This window comes from Talpa europaea, assembly GCF_964194135.1.
Source record: "Talpa europaea genome assembly, chromosome: 4".
In the NCBI taxonomy this organism is placed as follows: Eukaryota; Metazoa; Chordata; class Mammalia; order Eulipotyphla; family Talpidae; genus Talpa; species Talpa europaea.
Genome location: NC_140070.1, coordinates 140612632 through 140636230, shown reverse-complemented (window position 1 = coordinate 140636230; position 23599 = coordinate 140612632). Strand labels below are relative to the sequence as shown.

Sequence of the window (23599 nt, the reverse complement as noted above, 5' to 3'; positions counted from 1 at the left end):
GTCACCACCTGCCAGTGACAGTTCCTCTTAAGTTTGACTGAATTCAACCCCTTTGCCTTGGCTTTTCAAAGCAGCTGACAGAGTTACCTGCAACTGGAGAAAACTAAGATGGCCTCCACCTGGAACCCTGAGGGAAAGACGGATGGGCCTCCCTGGTGGCCCAAGGGGTTAAGACGCCACCTGTGAAGCTGTCCACAGCCTCTGCAGCACAAGTTCGAGTCCAGGCCAGTCAGGGAGCTACCCACATGGCACAACAGACCTCTCCTGACTCGCCTGCTGCTCCCCTCAGCAGTGTACTTCCTTCGATCTGCCTGTTCTGTTCCCCCCTGTCTCTGGTGAGTTCTCTCACACACACCACCCCCCACACACCTCTGGCCTGTACCCCCAGCTCTTGTATGCATAAATAAATAAATCTTTAAAAAAGAAATCTTTAAAAAAGAAAAAAAAGAAAGACTGGGGATGATTTTTCTCTTACTCATAACATTTTATAAAATCAGAAACACTCTAGCTGATCACACTTTGGATGAAACTAGTGTACAACAGTAAATGCTCCAGTGAGGACAGTAACTGGCCCCCCATCTACACTAACTACTTGAACCTTCACACCAGGTAGGTTAGTCCCATCATTACCCTCATAAGGTCACTTGGTGCATGCTGCCCAGAGCAGCAGCCCAGGCAGCCTGACTGTAAGCCGCACCCAGGTCAGTGCACAAGAACTTCTCCTGGCATGAAGACCCTGGCAAGGGCGCGTAACAGAAACAAATACAACACCTCTGCTCCATCTCAAAGCTAGGCATTCGATTTCTGCTCTGTGTGAATGTGTAATGCTATTCTTTTTAGCTTACATCTTAAACATTTTACTTACAGTTTTCAAAACAAGAAAATATAAAAAACACGTTTTGGAGGGAGAGAGCTTTTAACTGCTTTGTATAACAACACAGCCAGAACAAAATTTGCCCAACATTTCCCACTGCTAAAGGTCACCACTTGTGAATAACTATGTCATTTCTGAAGCTAAATTCCGGGTACTATTTATCTGTAAAGCTGCATGCAGAAAACCTAACCTTTCTTAACTATGGTAGGTTGTGTTTGTGTCTCCTCTTCGGGGATATGAAAGTTCAGTGCAGTAGAGTGGGAATATTCAAAGCATTTTACAAACTTTGAAGATAAGATAAAGGGCAGAGTTAATGAATCAAACACCTCCAAGAAATGAATCCTTGGCACGTAATTCTAGTCTTACCCCCAATCAAATGAGAAAATAGTTCTCTAAATTGGTTTGAGATCCTTCCTACCCACCTACTGGCATGAAAAAACAAACAAACAAACAAAAAAACCCACCAGCTTCAGGATACTATCCAGACCCACCAGAAAACATGCCTGGCTCGGGCAGATTACCAGCTCAGCCCCTATCACCAGCGACTTCCTCAAGCATTTCCTTCTTTATCTTTTTCATCTCATTTCAATAACCAAATTCCATAAGTTACACTGTATCATTGTATCATTGCTGACTTAGTCATTTTTGTCTCATGGCATTAAAACTAAATGAAATTCTAAAAGCAAATAGCCAATAATGAAATCAGACACACCAAAAGTCACAAAACACATTTCTACAATTCACTGCAGAGTTACAAGTAAACATTTAAAACCCCACAAACACAAGTAATTCAGACAAGAATGTGCTTGTCTCCCCAGCAGCAGCAAATGCTCTCCTTTTGTAGTCAAGTGTGATTTGCAGCTGACAAGAAGGTGGGGGAGGGGCACACAGTCAGTCCCCCAGAAACCCAGGGTGGGGAGCAAGCTGGGGCTCTAATCCAAGCCCTGCCACTGGCCACCACTGCTATTAAAAGGCTGTGAACTGGAAACGTATTCTGGTCATTGGCATGCAAATGAGTATAACAAGTGTCCCAATTTCCTTGTATAATTCCATTTATCCACATAGTAGCAGTTTGGGGGGAGCTCTGGGAACTAACCAAAAACCTCAGGGGGTACTTATCTATGCAAAGATTTATTTACAACATGTGTTTGTACACCACCCCAACACACACACACACACACACACGCACACACGCACGCACGCACGCACGCACGCACGCACGCACGCACCACTGAAAGCTCTTTCTGGTACTTGGAGAAGCCAGGCAAAAAATGGTAAAAACTCAAGTTTCCTTCCAGAGGGCCCCACAAGCCACTGACAAGACTCACCTTTGGGCGTCTTCTTTCTGTTTTTCCAGTTCTAGAATCTTCCGCTCTTGTTCTTTCCTTTTCAGTCGTTCAGCCTCTATGGACTTCTGTTTCTGGAGCTGCTGCTTATTATGTATTTCTCTTAGTTCCTGTAAATAATCAAGAAAACAGCTCCTGTCCAAGAGGTGATAGGCTTATCAACATGCAACACTTCCTCATGGGAAACATAAGCGCAGAGACATTATTTTGAAAAACGTTAATCTGGAAAATTCTACAACTCTGCATTTTGACATGACTAATCTCCATAGCCATTCAAGAGTGTGCTTTAGTAGCCTTGATGCATGCCACCATTTTCCATGATGTGCTTTTAAAGGAACTTCTAGCAAAGGGCATTTGAGCAGCCACACTCTTCAAGACTCAGCAATAACAAGAAACTTAACCAGTTTTAACACAGGGTAACATCTATGACTAAAACCTGGGGGTGCTTCTGCTAATGCATGGACGCTGGCCTCTACTGCCTTTGGAGACACACACCTCTTCACACACCTCCTCCATCACAACCACACTTCCTTCCTAGGATGAGCGTTCCTAGGAGACACCAACAGGCCCCTGCGCCACAACTCTCCCGCCAAGCTGCAGGTCCAGCTCTCCCACGGCATCTTCTCAACCAAACCCGCATGTAAAGAAGTGTCAGTGGCTCTAAACTAAATGAGCAGTCATGTTGAGAGTAAAAAACTATGATTGGAAGATTCCTTGGATTTCCTTACTTGATACTAGTCCCAGGACTAAAAGTCATTTCCTAAGCAGGCTACTGGAAATACAGTATTTATGAAATTTAAAGTGTTCAAGTGAGATATTCAAACACCCAAAAGTATAAGAACAAAAAAAAAAAAAAAAAAAAGGGGGGGGGGGCAGAAACCCTCTCAATTCCAGAGGGATCAAACAAATCTATGACAGGTCACTACCAGATTCACCAAAACTCCTCTTTCTTGTGCTAGCAATAAATCTGATGAATCAAAGTGGCCACAGAGCCAAAAGTGTATTTCCAGTTGACTTCCTGGTCTGATTAACTAGTCCCCAGTGGGCAGCGCTAGGTTATATACGGTAAGATTTTAAGAACTAGGGCCTGCTTTGCCTTGTTCCCTGGCAAGTCCAGATGAGTAGATTTCTTCCTGCCTTAAATTTCTACCTTTAGATTCATTCTGAGACTAAAAAACAAAGGGAAAAATATTACCTGTATGAGATCAGCATTAAGATGAACTTATTCTTAGAGAAAAGCTCTGAGAGTTAGGCTAAACTTTTCTACTAGCTAGTGTGTTATGGTAAGGTTGGAATGCATGTACAAGAACTGTGTGTAATATAGGTTACTTTGAGGTTCTAAAAGGGATCAATGAGATATAAGAAAAAATTTAACTGGGGATCAGGAGGTTGAGGGGGTCCGTGGTTTTGGGGAGGTGGGGGTAAGACTGGATGGAAGGGAATACAAGGAAGAGTGGAAAGGAGTGGGCTTTGGTGGGGAAGTCCTCCCAGCAGACAGTATCCAAGCAAGGCGCAGCAGGAAGAGTACTAACAGAGTAGGGGCAGGAGCTGAGCTTTGAGGCACCTGGAGGGTTGAGAATGGAGCCTGGCAGTAATGGCAAAGCCTTTGTTTAAAGTCCTAAGAGAAGCAGATCAACACCTGGAAAAAAGAATTCCATTTCTCATTCGCTTTCTCCCAGTCATAGCAAGGGAAGTAAAACTCAAACTTGTCAAAAAATTTAGCAGTATTGTTTTCCATAGTAATTTGAAATCAAGCATAAATAGTATTCTCTAATCAAATGAGTGGAAAATCTGGTTAATATTTTAGGTTTGATCTTTCAGAGAGAAATAGGAAAAAACAAGCCAATTCCTATAGTTACAAGGAATCTGCTCCCTTAGCTCGTTAGTAACTGCATGTGAAAAGGAAAACTGCAGTGGAGTGAGAGTCAATAGACTCTAATGTTCCAGGAGAGGGACCCAAAAGTGGGCCCCTCACAGACAGGGATGGGCTTACTCAGACATTTGTTCACCACCTGAGAACCTTTGAAAGTGAAAAAAACTCAGATTTGCCTTTTCTTCCTACTTTAAAATTTCATCTTCAAATGTATAAAATAGGTTCAGAAAGGATAATTTGCAGCAACCGAGTATAATTAGAAGTTACTAAACTAGGAACAAAGAAACCTGGATTCTAATTCCAGGTCCCTGACTCGGGCCAGAAGCTGAAGCGGAGTAGACAACTTTCAGGGTTTCTTTTAGCATTAAGATCTGTGAAATTCTTAGACAATGTTCATCACATAAATATGTGTTCTTTATTTCAGTGTCTCTTTTATTTAGGGTTTTATTCTTATCACAGGAATAAACCAAAACGGTATACCCAGTAAGCAAAATAACTCTGAGCTGAAATTAAATAAAAAGGACTAAGAAATGAGAGAGGAGGGGTAACATTTCAGTTTGCTGTTCAGGAACATTATCATTTATTTTAAAAGTTCCTGCTTTGTGTTGTCATTTGTTAAAAAAATTCTTGCTTAACGTAGGGGTAGGGGAAGGAATGTATCTATAGACAGGGAATAGTCAAAGTAACTAACAACCAGTACTACTCATACTCACATTGGCCAGCTAGACAGATGCTGGCCATGATGTACCAATGTGCAGGGAGACCTGGGCACAAATGAAGATTTTTCATTTTACCAAAGAAATACACTCACTGCATGTTTCCTTTCTATACCAGGCTCTAACAGTGGTAGTTGATTGATAGATAAAAAAATTGATTACAAAAAACAAAGTCAAGACAGACGGAAGTAATGCTAGTAACATTGCAGGAGGGGCTACAAAATGAGAAGCAGGGCCTCCCCGGTGACGCAGCAGTTGAGTGTTGGGCTGCGAAGCTGCATGCAGACTTTGCAGCGCCGGTTCGATCCCCAGCCACTGGGCGAGGGTCCCACATGGTGCACAGACCCACTGCTCCCCTCAGCAGTGTACTTCTTTGTCAGTCTGCCTGTTCTGCTCCCTGCTCTGGCTCTGGTGAATTCTCTCACCCTCCCACACTTTTGACTGTACCCAGTGCTTGTATAAATAAATAAATAAATCTTAAAAAAAAAAAAAAAAGGATCTACAGGAAAAACTCCAGCTAATGACAATTTTATAAATAATTATTAAAAGTAATATATGCAATAAGATTTAAAATGTTTAAAGCACTTAATTTTTGAGCACCACAGCATTACAGGACAGGCTAGCTCTGCCTCTCTGGGAACTACCTAAGTGAGCCGCAGCTTCAAGTACCTCCAAGGCAGGGAGCTTGCAGAAGCCATGAAATAACAGATCTCACATTAGGTAACAGAAGGCTCTGGCATCTTATGATCCAGATGTGGAGACTGCAAAGCCTTTCTTTTATTTCCTTCATCTAAGTCAAAGACTGCTGAGATACACAATCAATGGCAAGAAAATCAAGATGCTGTACAGAAACAGGCCTTCCAAGTCTTCCTCAGACTTAAAATGGCATGAATCAAAATAAGCAGAAACTTTATTTTTTCTAAGCTAATAAACTTAAAACACAAACAAAACTGAACTTCTGAGAAGGCAATCTATACAATGTAAGAAACATATGCCCCAGTCTAGTTAAAGACTTGCCTACAGAGGCTCTAATAGAGGCTGTGGAGACCGAAGCTCTCTCCCCTGCAAGCAGAGGGCTGCTTTGCTTTTCTTTTTAACATGTTTAAGAAACTCAAGTACAATCACAACTATAGTAGTCTTTTCATTTTAACAGGGCAAGCATTTGTAAGGTGACAAATCTGGTGTCATTACATTCTTTAAGCTGGAAATGAAAGGACTATTTGGAGAAGGCGCGAAGAAAACATCACTTCATGAACTGTCTTATCTTTCCCTGGTGATCAGTCTGACCCTGCAAATTCTATTAAATCTTGTCACAGCTAAGATAATAACTGAAGGAGAAATAGGGAATTACTAAGAATCAAGTGTCAGTTTCTGATTCTTTAGGAAGACCTAAAACTAACTTTTTTCCCTAAAATCAGTAACTATACTCACATATTTATTGTCTGGGTATTTGTCTGGCAATATGGCATTGGCACAACTCTTGTTGCCTTTTCTTCTATTCAAGGGTATGATGTTTTGCATTAGGTAGAGTGCACAGTAACTTAGTATTATTTCCCACAAAATATAACAACTTTCATAATAAATAGTATACATGCATGCAAGAAGGCTCAGTCACATATTAAAAGTTATAGGAAAAATAAAACTACTATAAAATATGTAGTGTATATAAAATAAAGATTTTTATCATCAATAATATTTACAGAATTTGAATACATAGCAGAATTCCCAAACTGGGTATAATAGGAATAAACTCTGGCTCCATATAGTAGGAAACTGCATGCAAACTGGGCTGTCAGGCGTAGAGCTTTTATTTGATTTTCAAAAAACATATCTTATGAACCACAATAAGGAAATGATTGGTAAATAAAGATTCTGTCTTATATTAGTTAAGATACATGAAAATCAATTTGCTTTTAACTTTCTTCCTTTATCAAGAGGGAAAGTCACTTATTTCCCCCTAAAGAATTAAGATATTTGTACCATAAAACATCTTTGGACATCTATGGCAAACAGCCAAAGTATTTCAAAAGCAATATGCTTGACAAATTGAATTCTCAAGAAGATCCAATAATTTCTGCCTTGAGAAAGCGCTCACTCTCAAGTTTACTAAAGACAGTTCTTCTGCTGTGCAAGGGACACAGAATCACTGGGTTTAAAAACTGTTTTTCCTTTATTTGGTCCTAGAGACACTCAAAAATAGATGCATTACATGAGTTACATTACTTGCAATATAGAAGCATTCCTCTGAACAGTATGCATGGGATGCTTTTCATAAATACTTCACTGCATAGATGCTTGTGAAGAGCGAAACATTAATTAGTAATAGGAGCCCTAGTAATAAAGGCTTAAGAACTAGCAGTTAACTAGGAAATTCATTGCTAATTTGGTCATTTAACCTTTTGGGTTTCTGCCTCAAGTGGTCTCGTGTGAAAGAGAAACAAAAACAAACACACCTGGATAATGACTTGAGATTTGTGAACTCAACATTATAAATCAAAATAAAACTGTTTAGAATAAATCTCTTATATCTGTAATAACCCTCATGCTATTTGTGTTAATTGACCTCATAGGAAATTGATGTAGGTACTAGCATCAGAAATTTTAGGTGTTTATTTGTCTAAACCTAACACCTATAGGAAGTCAAAAGTAGAAATGTTTCTATAAATAAACATTACTTTACTGCTCACCCAGGGATATTATGTAGCACACAGTATCAGTATTTTTAAAAGGCCTTTTGGGTCTTAAAATAGAGAAACTTATCCCAATTAACAATTTGTGAAGCAGATTGAAAGCTTTTAAAGAAATCAATCAACAACAAACTCCCTGAGGATAGAGGTATTTGTTCCTGCATAGAAAAATTTGAAAAATAACTACCACACAACACAGAAATTGTACCAACATCAAGGTAAACTGATGTGCTGTTGCATTAAAAGTGGAAGAGCATAAAAAATGTATCAATGGGGCTATTTAAATTCTGAGAAGAGGTATACCCATGTTTAAAGGCATCCAAATATTACTTCTACATATGATGCCAATATTGAGCCAAATAGTAAGCCCACTCCCCGGGACACTGATGGTAGTCAATGTCCTAAGTGCCCTGGGAGAGTCAAAGAGGAGAAAGAAAGAGCAGGAAGGAGAGGGAGAGAATACACAACATCTGTTAACTATTTTGAGTCTTGGGAGTGAACAGAAAATATTGTTCTACATACAAGGAATCGGAAAACTTTCCACAATCACAAGCACATTGAGTGAGAGTGAGAATTTCATTACTTCTGTGCAGGAGTGGTCTTTTCAAAAGGATCATGCAGCTAAAATTAGAAATAAATCTTGAACAAAATAAGGCAGAAAACCAGGAAAGAGCCAAACATGATCCTACTTAATTTGACAAGGCAACGCTGTTATTAGGATTCATACTGATTTCTCTTGCTGCCTCAGTGTCTCCTCTTTCTGGGTCTTTCTCTTCCCTTCATTGTTCCCCTTAGCATGCTTTCCCCCCTGACTTCTCATTCTGCTCTGTGCTGCTTTCTCCAGCTCTTTTCTTTTTTTTCTCCTGGTTGCTAAACATTCTGCCTTTCACTGCTTTCATAATGAATGAGCCTGCCATGAAAGGCAGGGTCTGAAACCAAGAACAGCAAAGCCGTAGTTGAAGCTGACAACCTCGGCACACTCATTTCCACACAATTCAGTTCACAGGAGCGATTTTTAGGACAGGTATCGTTAGGGGCAGAATTTATGTTTCTAATAGCCCTTTGTATCTAATTTAAGAAGCTTGGATTTCCCAAGTATATTAAGAATATCATTCTTATTTCTGAATTAGTACTAAATACTCAAGTTTTTCTAAGAAATAGATTATGTACACTTTTTGAAACAGCCCTGACTTTCACACGATGGAAATATGCAGATATCTGGAGCCATAGATCCAAATGACAGTGTTGTCTTTCAAAGTTTTCTGGCCAAGTGGCAAACACAATGGTTTTTATAAAGAAAGACAGCCGACCACACACAGTACCTTAACCAGCCTGCAGTTCAGAGCTCCACACACAGTTTGTCACGAGGAATGATTGATTCCTACCCCATGGTTTATAACTAATGATTATTAACTTTTACACAGAAGGCATAGCACCTCAGGGCCAACACCAGCTTAGACAGAGCACTCATCCACACGGGGGGACAGCAGCACGGACTGAAGCCACGTCATCCTTCTTTATCTGAGAGAGAGGGGCACGATCGAGGTGGGGCATGGAGCCTTTAGAAAGAAGTCTAAGGGAATGGTGCAGCCCAGGAGACTTGCAGGTACTACCACAGCCTCCTCCACTGCCACCGATGGGAAGAAAGAAATGCTCAATATTATGCCATGCACGTGAGGACTTGTCAGTCACGCTGACTAGAGAGGGACAGACAGGCCTCGCCTGGCAACAGGAAATGCGACATCTAGCCTCTTGGCAAACAGTGGAGCCCTGAGAACTCCAAGCTGTACTGAATCATAGTGCTGCTGCTCTGAATCATAGTGAAAACACTAAAACCTGGGGTGCTAGGCTGTCAGCATTGCCCTACATTAACTGCTTACATTGCCAAGGGCCAGGGAGTCAGGCACTACTCTCCAGAAAGCCCTTCTCAGAAATGCTAATGACATGTGTTAGAATCAAATTTGACACAAGAAGTAAACACTCGGGCCTCCCTGGTGGTGCAGGAGGTTGAGCGCCACACTATGAAGCTGTCCACAGCCTCTGCAGAGCGGGTTCGATCCCGGCCAGCCGGTGAGAACACCACATGGCAAAGCAGACCTCTCCTGCCGCCCGCTGCTCCCCTCAGCAGTGTATTTCATCAGTCTGCCGATTCTGTTTCCCGCTCTGTCTCGGGTGAATCCTCCCACCCTCCCACGTATCTGGCCTGTACCCCAGTTCTTGTATAAATAATAAATTTTTTTAAAGTAAACACTCTATGTAAGAAAAACAATGATCTTTGCACCCTTTGATACCACAAAAAAATGCCGAGTGTTGATTTTACTATGAAATAAGGTAAAAAGGGAAAGCCATAGATAGTAATTTTAAATTGGTGTTTCTAGAATATGAATACAAAATTACTGATTTCTTAGCAGGAGAAAATATTTGTTGCAGATAAAAGCAGAAAACTTTGGAAAACAAGTCAGAGCTACTGAATTACAGTCAGAAGTATTAATTCATGTTAGCAGCAATTACTAATAGAGTCAATTATTCAGGTCAAATCACTGGTTGAATATTTCATTTGGTCATCAAAAAGCTAAGACTAACTTTCTATCAAAAGTCAGCATAAATACAAAGGCTGCCAACCGGGGGATTTCAGCACAAGAGTTTCAGTATCTCAGGGTGTCACTGTTTCCCCTTTCTCCCATCCTCTCCTAGTAAAGTTTATTTACTATAGTGAGGTAAAGAGTCCTGCCTGTTTCCTTTCTCAAGTACTTTTTGATTTGGGATGATAAATTAGAAAAAGGAAGACACCTATGTGCTGGGGTCATTTTTGGAATATCATGTCCATGGGGTACATGTCTATTTAAATCCACGGGAAAGCAGTCTTTTCTGGAAGAAAGAATGAGCTCTCAAGGTAAACACCAACACCCCAGAGACCTGAATCCGGAGCCATTTAACAACACATGACCTTAATTAAAAAGTGCCTTATGGCTTTAATATATTGCCATCCATAGGAAACAAATATCTGTCAATCTGACTGAAGAAGTAACTTGGTCCCTCTTTAAATAATGACTTGAGAATTTACATTATTGTTTATCAGATCTTGGGTAGGGAGGCAAGAGTTCGATTCTTCCTGAAGTAAGGAAAAATACAGAGACCCTCCAAAGAAGAGTGATTGTAGACTAGAGAGTACAAATGACTAAATCATACACTATATATTTTCAAAATAAAGGAAAATGATAAGACATACCTAGTCTCTAAACTCTTCTTTGTTCCAGAAACTAAAAACACTTAGACTTCCAGGTCTGTCTTCTACCTCAGAATCTGGGCTAAGCAGGGAGCCATTATTCTGTGCATGACCCTGTTTTACTTCTAAGGAACTAGACATGATTGGACTGTGAAATCAAAATGAATGTAACTTATTGCAAGTAATTTTGCACCAAAATAATGTGAGAATTGATTTTTGCTAAACGTAATCCTCATTTATAGAGTCCATCATTGAATATAGATGTAATGGTCTGGTCAACTAACAAATTTAAATTTGTACCCCACAAGGTACTTCCTTCCATATATCCCCATTAGCCCATAATGAGTAAATAATACTCTCTTTTTCTAGGTGAAAAGTCAACATGGATATAAAATCTGTTAAGTCCTAATTTCTTTCCTATATGGTCCAGCTGGTCTCACTGGACCCCTGGGAGAGGGGGTGCATAGGATTTAGCAAACTCACACCATCAGATTGGACTGCGGGCGAATGGACAACACTCCATGCCCAGCAAGACAGGAGCAGTGTTTGCATCGCAGTATAGGTGCCATGGAGCCACTGCAATGTCAAGAGAGGCATGATGAAATTGGAAGGGTCTTTGGGTCTATCTTACCATACAAAATTTTCAGTCATTAATGAACACATGTGCTAAAGTTAGAAAGAAAACTTTTATGTTCCCAGTGTGCCCACAAAGGTAGGCAGGTGACAGTCAAGATCTAAATCGTAAGTCTGGGGCCTCCCCGGTGGCGCAGCAGTTGAGCGCTGGGTTGCGAAGCTGCCCGCAGCCTCTGCGGCGCCGGTCCCATCCCCAGCTGCTCCCCAGCCACTGGAGGAGGGTCCCACATGGCGCGCAGACCTCTCCTGCCGCCCGCTGCGCCCCTCAGCAGTGTCCTTCAGTCCTTCTGACTGTTCTGCCCCCCGCTCTGGCTCTGGTGAATTCTCTCACCCTCCGGCGCTTCTGACTGTACCCAGTGCTTATATAAATAAATAAATAAATCTTTTTAAAAAATAAATTAAAAAAAATAAATCATAAGTCTGCCTTGGAATTATCTCAAATTATAAATCTTTCAGTTCTTCAATTAATGTTGTCTGTGTTTGTATGCCCAGTTTTGAGAAGTTATTAGAAATAACAAGCATAAGGCAACATAATGAACTTGTAACTTTAATGAGTAACTCAATGACTAAGTCCTAACAATACAATTACACTGGCTTGTGGTTTTTTAACTCTCTGCATTAACTTAAATTTAAATAATGGATAATTTATTTGAATTTAATAACAGAAAACCAAAATTAAAATTAGAACAGAAATGTTCTTATTTAAAAATAAGTATATCTGGAAAAAGCACTGATGGAAAAAAGAGGCAAAAGTAGGCTTTGTCTAAGCATCTCTCTAACATGAATGAAACAGCTGATTTAATCAACTGATTCAACAGCTAGGTGACTGATGCCACACTTTTAGGGTGTTCTCTTTAGCAATGGCAATAGCAAATTCAATAACCAAAATAATCCATAACTGCCTCGGCATTAGTCAAAAATCACCCAGTAGAGTATCATTTTCTAATATGTGATGCTTGTTCTGGAAATTAAATTTCTAGAAAAAGGAATGTTAAGATTAAGGCAGAAATCTGGACTACTGCCTGGCTTCAGAAGATTCCTGAGTAGTTTCTATTCCAAGAGACTACTTAAAAAAACAGTGTAAACTTGCAACAGTGTCATAGTCTTTTTGCTTGAAATAGTGACAAGTCACAATGAAGAGTTTATGTGTGCATTTTTATTGTGCTTATTGCAGACAAGAGAATTCACAGCTGTACTTGCAATGCTTACATACCACATATCACATGCATACACATACAGAACACACATACAGTGCACACAAACACACACACATACACACACAATGTAATCATGAAAACAAATGAAGAAAAACACTAAGTTGGCTCAAATAATATTTCCCCTAAGAGTATTTTCCTGGAATTGTGAGAAAAGTTCATCACCTACTACTCAAAAAAACCCAGCACAAATACCTCAAACTCAGACGTCTAGACAATTTGGCCTAGAATCTCAATTCAAAGGACAACTAAAAATCTGAAATATGCTTTCTAATTTTTTCCTGTTTTTAGTAGTAAAGAAGGAGCTTTTTACTTTTTCCTAGTGTCAAAAGCTAAATTGGCCTAGATCCATTATAAAGGATTCTAAGTTGGAAAAGAAAAATGAATATTTGGGAAAGTGTAAAATCCCCTTGCTTATAAGAACATAGATTAAAACTGCAGTATCTACTTGAACTTAAAGTTGTCACCTAAATCATTTGTGACAGGAAATGAAATGTTCACATTCTGGCCTTGTTACAGGATAAGAGTGAACATTCTTAAGATGATAAAATTGTGAAGCTAAATCCTAAGTCCCGGAGCAGAAGAGGCTGTGATCCAACTACTTTTCCACTCCAAAGAGCTCTGGCCTTTTCCTGAATTTTCTCCTGTGTGACAAAACCATATACCATTTCTGTCATGGAGACAAAAGACAATACTCCATTAATCAAGAGAAAAAATCTTAATGTGAGGTAACAAGATAAAGCTCTATAATCAAAGCACAATCTTGAAGGTAAGAAGCGGCAGAAATATTCTTGGCATTAGAAGAGAAAACGATTCCTTTTTGGTAGTGTTCCCAGAATGTAAGAAGGATGAAGCTTTTGGAGGCCTGCTGTTGGGGTCCAACTTGTGGTTATCAACAGACAAAAGGATGGAAAAGCGTAACAACAGAATTTGAGTTTTAGGTAGCTACCACGTTGGGGCCACTCGCTCAGCCCCAGTGTATAGATGCCAGATACAATCTCACATTTTAAAGGAGAACAAGGCATATTAGATTACAGTGTTCATCTATAAATGGGAAAGCTTTCACAAAGGCTGACAAACGAATATAATAAAATTGTGTTCTTATAGGAACATAGATTAAAACTGCAGTATCTACTTGAACTTAAAGTTGTCACCTAAATCATTTGTGACAGGAAATGAAATGTTCACATTCTGGCCTTATTACAGGATAAGAGTGAACATTCTTAAGATGATAAAATTGTGAAGCTAAATCCTAAGTCCCAAGTATTACCTAACCCAACTAGCCAGTTAGAAAAATGAAAGGGTAGGGCACACATGGAGGCACACACAGAATAGTTACCTTCAGCTGGTTATTGAAAATATCAATCTCTTGCAGTTTTGATCGAGTTTCTTTTTCAACTTCATCCAGTTGATCTCGTAGTTGTTGCCGAGCTAGTTCTTTTGCTTCTAAGGCTCTTTTGAGTGTAAGAAGTGAATCTCCTATTTAAAAACAAATAAACAAACAAGGGGGAAAAAACTACTGCGAGATAAGAAAAACAAAGTGGCAGGAAGGAAAATTGGCTTTTACAGTTTTTGTTTTACTTATAGAAAGTCTTGCCAGTCAAAAAAGGACAACTTGAAAAATAAAACACCTACTGTGCAGGCTGTTTTGCTGAACTTGTTTCAACTGGTCATTGAGTATCTGCTTTTCTGGAATAAGTCTTCCAAGCATTTGCTGAGACTCCTAAGGGGAAAAGGAGGGAAACGATAATGAATGACCGAGGGCAAAAACTACCCCATCCAGATTCAAGGCCAAGCAGACAAAAGTCATTTTTCTGGGCCCTCACAAACTTCTAACCTTACCTCTAATCCTCTGCAGGAAAACTACACTGAATTGCTAGTGGGGACAGCTATTTCTTGAGAAGGAATTAGCTGTGTGCCCAAATGCTTATCTTTCAGATAAGAATCTTCACTTTTTATCTTGGTTTCAGGATGGATGCTTGATTCTTGTTGAATGAATAAATAAATGAAATAAATAAGAGAAAACACATAGTCTTAAAAGCTTTCCAGGGACTTATGTGCTCACCTGTAATTGCTGCTGCAGATGGGTGATCTCAGCAATTCTCAGCTCCCTAGATTTGTTTGTGCTCTCAATTTCTTGCCTTTGGGTGGTCAGGCGACATCTGATATCTTGAAGTTTCCCCTCTAGTTGATGCTTTTTATCATTCTTTAATAAATGAAAGATAAGAGATATTACCATTTGTAAGGCTCAATGTTAATGTATTCACAAAGCATAATCAAACTTTACTCACTAGAGCTTCTAATTCAAATTCCAAAGTCTTTTTCTTTGCTTTCAGTACAACTATGTCCTCTTGTTCTTTATTCCTTTGATTTAGGAGTTCTTGTCTTCTATTCCGTTCCCATTCAAGTTGTCGTTGCCTTTCTAGTTCTCGCTTTGCAGCCTGGGACATATAAAGAGATGATTAATTTTTCAGTTATTACACAATGTAATGTGTCTTAATCAACATAACATCTAATAAGTCTTTCTCTTAGGCTTAAGTTATCATCATTAATATTATAAGAAGTTACAATACAGAGCAACAAAAAGCTTTTTTATACAAATACAGTATTCCTTCCATAAGAACAGGACATATTTTAAAAGGCTATCTTATTTACATGAGATGAGAACTGACAGATTGCTTCACCATTTGAATTTGATTCTTTTATGCTTTTAAGAATGCTTGAAGTGCTAAATAAAACTGCTCCTTCATTTTTATTCTTAGAGAGCAAGGAAAATTTCTTTAATCCACTATAATCAAACCAACCCCCCCCCAAAAAAAAAAACACAAACAAAAAAAGTTTTCTTTCATCAAAAGAGTAATTATAATTTCATCCATCAAATAAGAAATTACTTATCTTCAAAAGTTTACGACCCAATTTTTCTAATCATTCATTTCAATTTTGCCATAAAAGGTTCTATGATTTCTCTGGCAATGTGAGGTCTTTTCAAAGTTGACAATGATGTCAAGAAGTCAAGTACTTGTTGGCACACCTAAAATTCTTTATTGTACTGCAATTGCTTCTCCTTGGCTTGGTCTCCGACTACACTGTAAGGCCTTCTGGAAGGCAGGTGGAGTAGCAACTCACCACCACATCTCCAGGAACTATCGATGCCTGGCATGTGGTAAGCTATTAAATAATTCCAAATAAATCAATATTTTTTATTTTAAAACACCCAAAGAAGGGAAGGTTGATTAATATTTTGGTTGTTCATTCTGAAAATTAAAATCGTGTTAGTATCTGTGTGTCTGTCTGAATAAAAGGCATTTGTGGCTACAAGTATTCTCAAGCAATCATCAGAAAATGAAACCCAAGTATTACTTTTTATAAAGAAAAATGCCCCATTTTTAAGATATACTTCACGAAAAATGAGAACCATGGCATTGCTATGAAAGTTCATAGCAACTTTGTTCATAATACCCCAAGAGTAAAATAACCCACATGTCCACCATCTGATTAATGACAAAGTGTGGTATATCATCAAAAGAAGGAGTAAGTATTGAGTCATGCTACAATAGGGATGAACCTTAAAAATATGCTGAGTGACAGTCAGACACGAAAGGTCACATAATGTATGATTTCAGTCATGCAAAACATCCAGAATAGGCAAGCCTACAGAGATAGAAAGTAAATTAATGGTTGTTAGGGGTTAGGAAGGAGGGAATAATTGTTGCATAAGAAGTTTATTTTGGGGTCTTGAAAATCTTCCATCATTAGTGGTGATGGGTGCACAATTTGTGAATATACTACAACTACTGCTACTACTGAACTGTAAGAAGAAAAATATATTCTGAATAATTCTGAAGATAGTTAGAGGGGCAGGATCACATGCACCAATTACGGGGTTGCTCCACAGCTGCACACCTCTCTCCTCTCAATTTCTTTCCTCCTCTCCTCTTCTCTCTGACGTTCGAGTTCCCGCTGCTTTTCCAGCTGCTTCTCCAACTCCAGTTGTCTTTTGCGCTCTTGTTCCTGGCGCTCTCGTTCTTTCCGTTCCTGCTCTGCCCGCTCGAGCTGTGCCAAGCGCTCCTGCTCTTTGCGTTGCTGCTCCAAGAGAGCTTGTCTTCGCTTCTCCAGCTCCAGATTGCCACGCTCAAAATTCTCACGCTTCTTATCTTCAAATGTTACTTGACAACAAGAAACCGAATAATTATGAAAAATCAGGATTTTCAACAAACTATTATCAAAGGAAAAAACCACTGGCGTATTTGAAATTTGTAATATAAATGAAAACCTAGATGCCCCCCCAAGTGTCCTCCTGCTTGTGCCCTTGTTAAAAAACACTATGAAAATGCCTTTCACTTAAAGCAAATCTAAACCTCAATGAGACAGTCCCCTTACTCCAGTGAAAATGGCCCATATCAAAAAACAAGCAAAACGCCCCAAACAACAAATGTTTAAGTGTATGAAGCTTCATATACTGTTGGTGGGAATGTAGACTGGTTGAGCCCCTATGAAAAACAGTATGGATGTTCCTCAAAATATTAAAAATAGATTTGTCAAATGATCCAGCAATTCCACTCCTGGTATCTACCTAGTGAATACAAAATCATTAGCCCAAATGGATATATGCACTTCTACAATCACTGCACTATTTACTATAATCAAATTATGGAAACAACCTAAATGCTCAATGACAGAGTTGTGAATAAGAAGATGTGGTATATATATAAACAATGGAACACTACTCAGCTATATTAAAAAAAAATGAACTCATGGACAGAACTGGAGGGGATCAGGGTTAATAAGTCAGAAGGAGAAAGATGATTTCATGCATCTAGAAAATAGAGGAGGGAAAAAGAACTAATAAACCAAACCAAAACAAACCTTGGGAATAGGACTACAGAGCTGAGAGTACTGAGGCGGGGCGGGGAGTAAGGGTGGAAACAAAGGGACCCACTGGCTTATGGTACAGCCTAAAGTCCCACATTTCCGTATCTCCACTGTGATTCAGGGCAGCAGCAGACAGTACAGCTTGGTGTTCTCAAGGCTCCACTGTTTGCCAAGAGGCTGGATGCCGTGATTTCTGTTGCCAGGCAAGGCTTGTCTGTCCCTGTCTAGAAAATATACTTCACTTGACCTCTGCTTCTACACTCTGTCCTCTTTGGATAACACTTTGTTTATATCCATTTTATTTTACTTCTTTTTAAAATTCTCACCCTTTGTGTCCTGTTCTATGTTTTCAGCAGTGTCTACTCAGTCGTGGGTTTGCCCCACACACCTCTCCCTGAAGCCCACTCTGGGCAAGAGAAGCTCTCACCCATCCTGTGTTTAAGGCAGTCTGAGCTGACTGACAGACACTGAATTCTATACTTTTAAATGATCATAATTTTATATAATGTGAATTCTACCTCAATTTTAAAAGAAAATCAAAGTCCATATATCTTTTTAATTCCGAAATCTGACCCTATTTCTGGTACATAGGCACATAATTCCTTGTTTCTTTCCCAGTCTACACCAACCGGGCAAAAGTGAGCTCTGCTATGCACCTACAATGCTATCTTCAGGAATCTATTGCATTTATCACTGCTCTGATACGGATGTCTTAACTCGTCACACATCATAACCTTGAGTATGGACCAAGTGTTGTTACTAACATTTTGATCCTTCATTATACTCAACACAACCCCGTGCACCAGAACATTTTCAATAAGCAGTTTATCAGTGAACAAAAAGTCGTTTAGTCAAGTACTTAATTAATCTATCTAGCAAGGAGGAAGAGAGAAACAGCATCGAGGAGGAATTACCATAATCTGCCCTACTTCTTATTCCCAGTCTACCTGTCATCCTAAGTAGCTTCACCAGCCACCCAGTGCCCAAGGCAGCAAGAGGCCTTTGATTCATTACTTTCTATTACGTCCCACAACAAACTGGCCAGAAAGTTCTGTTTATTCTCCTTCCCATATAGATCCCTAATTCTCTCTCTTCTCCGTGTTGTCTCTGCTGTTCTAGCCTTCATTTGCACTGTTCATCTGAACTACTGCAAATGCCTCCTCCAGCCTCTGACTTTCATTCTATTCATTGCCCAAACTGAAAACCTCTTCCTTGCTTAAGGTCTCACCCCAAACTCAATTCTTTACTGTGACCTCCATGTCTAAGGGATCTAGGTTCTGCCCACCTGTCCTACCTCATCTGTACCACCTCTCCTTCTGCAGTTCCAATCATGCAGATCCAGGTCTTCTTTCTCTTCCTCAAACTCAAATTTGTTACCATCGATTCCCCCCACCCCTGTACGAAACCCATCTTCATCCCTGTTGTATATGTCAACATATTTCTATGCTTCTTGTTTGAGTTGACTTTTAACAACAAATCCATTTAAATTATATGGTTGTTTTCCCATCTGAGGTAAGTTCCTTCAATTTTACTTATTTTTTAAAACAAACAAACAAAAAAGCAATGACAAAACACCCACCACCATCCTTCAGACCCTTCACCTTTCTCCCACCCTCACCCCCTTCACTCTGGTATCCTCAGTTATCAGTGTCCACTGGTTTATTTTTAATTTGTTTTGCAAGTTCACCCACTTTGGTTCCTTGTAGTTAGTCCCCACATCGGTGAAATCATCCAATATTTATCTTTATAAAATAAAGTCATTTGGTTTAAAGAGGAAGCTGGGAGAGCTGAGCATGTCAGTTAACCACGAAGCACTTCAGATGAAGCAAAACAACACCAAGTAGTTAACATAGAGAGACTCCAAATACATTTCACTTGCTTCTTGGCATCAACTGTTATCCTTAAAAATTCACAGCCACCTTAGAATATTTTATTTTTTATTTTTTTAAAGATTTATTTATTTATTTATACAAGAACTGGGGTACAGGCCAGATGTGCAGGAGGGTGAGAGGATTCACCAGAGACAGAGCGGGGAACAGAACAGGCAGACTGACGAAATACACTGCTGAGGGAAGCAGCGGGCACAACAGGAGTGGTCTGCCAGCCATGTGGGACCCTCGCCAGCCGGCCAGGATCAAACCAGCCTACAGAGGCTGCGGACAGCTTCATAGCGCGGCGCTCAACCACCTGCGCCACCAGGTGAGGCCCCTTAGAATATTTTAATAGTATGATGGACTTATTGTTATAAATGAGGTTTTTTTAAAATAGGCTCAATGAATTTAAAATAGTTTCCTGTAATACAGGAGTTTCTCTAACAGTATGAAAAAATTACAGGAGATGATTTTACATTCTCTTTCTGTGCTGGTGGTGTTAAGCAACCACATTAATGCTCACCAACTTAGAGGGTCTAATAGATAACATTTATAATTTTTTTATTAGTTTAATTGAAATAATTCAATTTAATTGAAATAATTCAATTTCAATTTAAAAGCTAAAACAAGGTGTGTTAGTAAAGCACGTAACACTCTTACTTCTCTACAAATATCCAAATTCAAAAACATATTAAAAATGACTCCTGACTAAGGTCATTTAAATGAATACAGCCAAAAGGTCAACAGCTACATTTATTTTTACTATTATCTTTGCCTTAAAGATAAAAAATCTCTAATATGATATAACTCAAATATAAAGACAGTCTTACCGGGTAATTTCTTTTCTAGCTGTTGCTGTTCATCTTCTAAGACAGGTTCTTCTGGTAACCTCTGATCTACTGATGATGAGCTTACAACAGATATACCACTGCCAGATCGAACTCTTCTGCAATTATGGGTGTGAGGGGCGGGGAAGAAAAGAAATGAAATAGAATCACATAAAGGGGGTCTAGGTAGAACTGAGCAAATTACGGGAATATATTTTTAAAGTATATGTGGTATCACGGGGCAAATTTCATTTATATCGAGGAAAAGACAAAGACTTGGTTCTTTCGACTCATAAAGAACTATTTAAAAATAAATATTACACATTTGAATGCCCTCACACTCCAGGTGCCCAGCTTGTTCAAACCACCAGAAGCAGGACAACTCCAAAGGACAAATTAGTTAATGATCATAAAATGGTTAGAACAGTACCTGGGTGTGCAAGTGTTTGCGGCTGTTGCCACTACTTTCTCATGTATTTTAAATTCCTCCAAGAATCAAATTTCTCCAAGGGAATATAAGCAGCTCAGTTCACTGGGCACATCTCGTTTCCCCTTACACAGTCTCTCCACTTAATCTCTCAATAAACCCGAGACATCTACACCTTAGAGTTGTGAGAACAAATTTTACTCCCTTCAAGCCACTAACCTTGGCTCTTCTAAACTCATCCATCTCTTTATGATGCTTTTTTTTTTAACAGCTTCCAGGGTCGTGTCCCCTGGTGATTCCACAGGATTTTGGAGACAAACATCCCAGCTACTATTTTATTCCCACACTGTCACAGTTTTCTCATTTTGCTCCTGGCCTGGATGTGCTGACAGTGGTGGCTTCATTTCTCTTACTTTTATAGGGATTTTTTTCCCCAAGAATTAATTGATGTTTAAGGAATTAAGACAGAGGGTTTTTTTTTTCTTATTCTGAAAGATTTTTAATAGAATTGATATGCATAGAAAGAGAAGAAAGGATTTCAAATAATAGATTCCCAATAAAACTCCAAAAATTACCTATTGCCTCAAGGATAAATGCCCCAGCCAAAGAGGCTTGGCCTGACTGGGGATGCTGGGACTCAGAAGTTTGCCGCATCTAAAGATGCCTTCTGGCAGGGAACCATAAGAAAGGGGTTAGGCAGGTCTAGAAAGCTGGGACAGAAGGAAAGACTGAAAATCCAAAATATATCACATACTCCACCACCAGGCCAAGATAACAGCTGCTACCACCTCTGCCAAGGGTGGGGAGCAGTCTCCCCACATGTTTCTCTCTTACATGTCTCCGCCAAGTTATCTCTACACGTCTCTCCTCTATGTGTCTCCCAGAAATTCTCATCTATGTTCCTTTCTCTTTCTTCATGCTCAGAAGCTCTCACTGTCTCTCAGGTTAAGCCTTGAGATACAGCCATGTGGGAGGGCAAGGGGAGTCTGCATGGGACTGGCAGGGAGAACATTCCAGTCACTGTACATTTCCCCCCACTGGACCTTGGTCTATTCTCTCAGTATCTCCATTCAGCCTCTATTTCAAACCAGGATCATCTCATTATCTTCCTGGCTATATGTAACTTCTATATTGCCGGTATTTTGTTACCTCTGGAATATAAATAAATATAGACTTTACAGGCAGAATCTCCTTGTTTTATTTTCCACATATAGCTTGAAACAATTTCACTTTAATTGCTATTAGTTTCTGGTGAGCTTCAATTATACAGATTGGTCCAAAATCACCAATCTTTTGATGTTGTACTTGATTGATTTACTAATATACTACAAGTACTTTAAAGCACAAAATAGGCTTAGGATGAACACAGAACCAAGATGAGAAGATTTTCTTGACTTCATGGCTATTTCATTCACTTGCCAGGAACAACGCGACTGCAAGATGTTCAGTCAACCAAGTCATCTGGAATTTATGTCTCAGCACATAATTTCCCCGAAGAGCCAAATGCTCCTTACCTAAAGGAAGGTGGGATGTATTCTGGGGGCAGGACGGGTGGCAGGGGTTGGCCAGACATAGCGACATCAATTAGGTGCATAGCCAGGATAAATTCTTCTGCTGTGAGTTTTCCATCTTGATCGATGTCAGAAAGATTCCTATTTAACACAAAGTTAGTTGTGATCTGGCTTCATGCTTGTTAGTATTCATGATTGATTTTAATGTTCTAGTTTCTTACTCTGACTCTACTCCAAATGAGTTTCTCTGTGCCTCAATTTACTAAAATAGTACCTATTGCATGCTGATTTTGCAAAGATAACGAGACAATCCACAAAGTTGGGATGGTGTTCAGCACTCAACAAATGTTAGCTATAATTCTAATTATATTCTGCAAACCCATTTAACTGTGTCATACTCATATTCCGTGAGTCTCTAAACACCATGCTCAGCAAACCATAGCGTTAGATAGTCTCTATCACACTGAATTCAGTCACAGATAATAGCTAATAAATGGACAGGCAGTTTTAACAATAAAAGTTATTTAAAAACAAAAAGTAGACCCGATTCTGCTCACTGGGCTGAGCAGGCCTGCAAAAGTGGATCGATCTTTATGGCCCTCTGCCAGTGTCAAGGTGTTTTTCCTTCTTGATCTCAGGATTAATCACAATTCTTCAAAATAAATGGGCCTAAGCAGCCAATTAAAGTAAACAGATTTTTCTAACAAGTCCAAGAATGTGTTTTTTTTTTTCAAAGATTTATTTATTCATTTATACAAGCACTGGGTACAGTCAGAAGCACAGGAGGGTGAGAGAATTCACCTGAGCCAGAGCCGGGAACAGAACAGGCAGACTGACAAAATACACTGCTGAGGGGAGCAGCGGGCGCGGCAGGAGAGGTCTGCGTGTCATGTGGGACCCTCGCCAGCGGCTGGGGATGGAACCAGCGCTGCAGAGGCTGCAGGCAGCCTCGCAGCCCAGCGCTCATTGCTGCGCCACCAGGGAGGCCCAAGAATGTGGTTTTTACCTAACGATTCTAGACACCAAAGTTGCTCCCTAGACTGCCAAAGGGACAGATGCTACCTTGGGAGACTGGCCTTGCTCATGCATAAATCAAAAATTATTCTTAAATGTGCCATTTCCTTTGGTGGCATAAAATCGTTGTTCCCCCCAGAAATCACTTCCAAACCATGACCTTCAGACAGTCTGCCAGTTCTAAAAGACACGTTCAGTTGTGTAGCAGCCATGATGCACAAAACAGTTTCCCCACCACCCAAAGTGTCTTCCTGTCTCTTTCCAGTCAATCCCTTCCTTTGCACCCAGTCCCTGGCAGCCACTGATCTCCTTTCCATTCCTCTAGTTTTGCCTTTTCCAGATGCCAGGCATCTGGAACCCACAGGTGAAACCCCCTGCCTTTCTTCCTTGCCTTTCCACACCCCACTACAGATACTCTTAGCATAGAAGGCAGGTGGAATTCTCACTTGTTTTCCCTCCTATTTGCGTTTCATTAAAATGTCTTTTCAGGTGTAGCAGGATATAAACA

General features: G+C 39.7%; 1 protein-coding gene across 2 annotated transcripts in view; it reads right to left on the bottom strand.

The window, feature by feature from the left end:
- Window positions 1-23599, bottom strand: part of ITSN1 (intersectin 1) — a gene marked incomplete at both ends in the record, with an annotated part of 113379 nt that overhangs the window by 62707 nt on the left and 27073 nt on the right. For both annotated transcript variants that reach the window (XM_084232293.1, XM_084232294.1), the window contains 8 exons: window positions 2203-2330; window positions 13909-14048; window positions 14205-14292; window positions 14635-14775; window positions 14861-15010; window positions 16473-16735; window positions 20143-20258; window positions 22081-22218. In XM_084232293.1, the coding sequence (XP_084088419.1) occupies window positions 2203-2330; window positions 13909-14048; window positions 14205-14292; window positions 14635-14775; window positions 14861-15010; window positions 16473-16735; window positions 20143-20258; window positions 22081-22218 (1164 nt within the window). The remainder of the gene's footprint in view (window positions 1-2202; window positions 2331-13908; window positions 14049-14204; window positions 14293-14634; window positions 14776-14860; window positions 15011-16472; window positions 16736-20142; window positions 20259-22080; window positions 22219-23599) is intronic.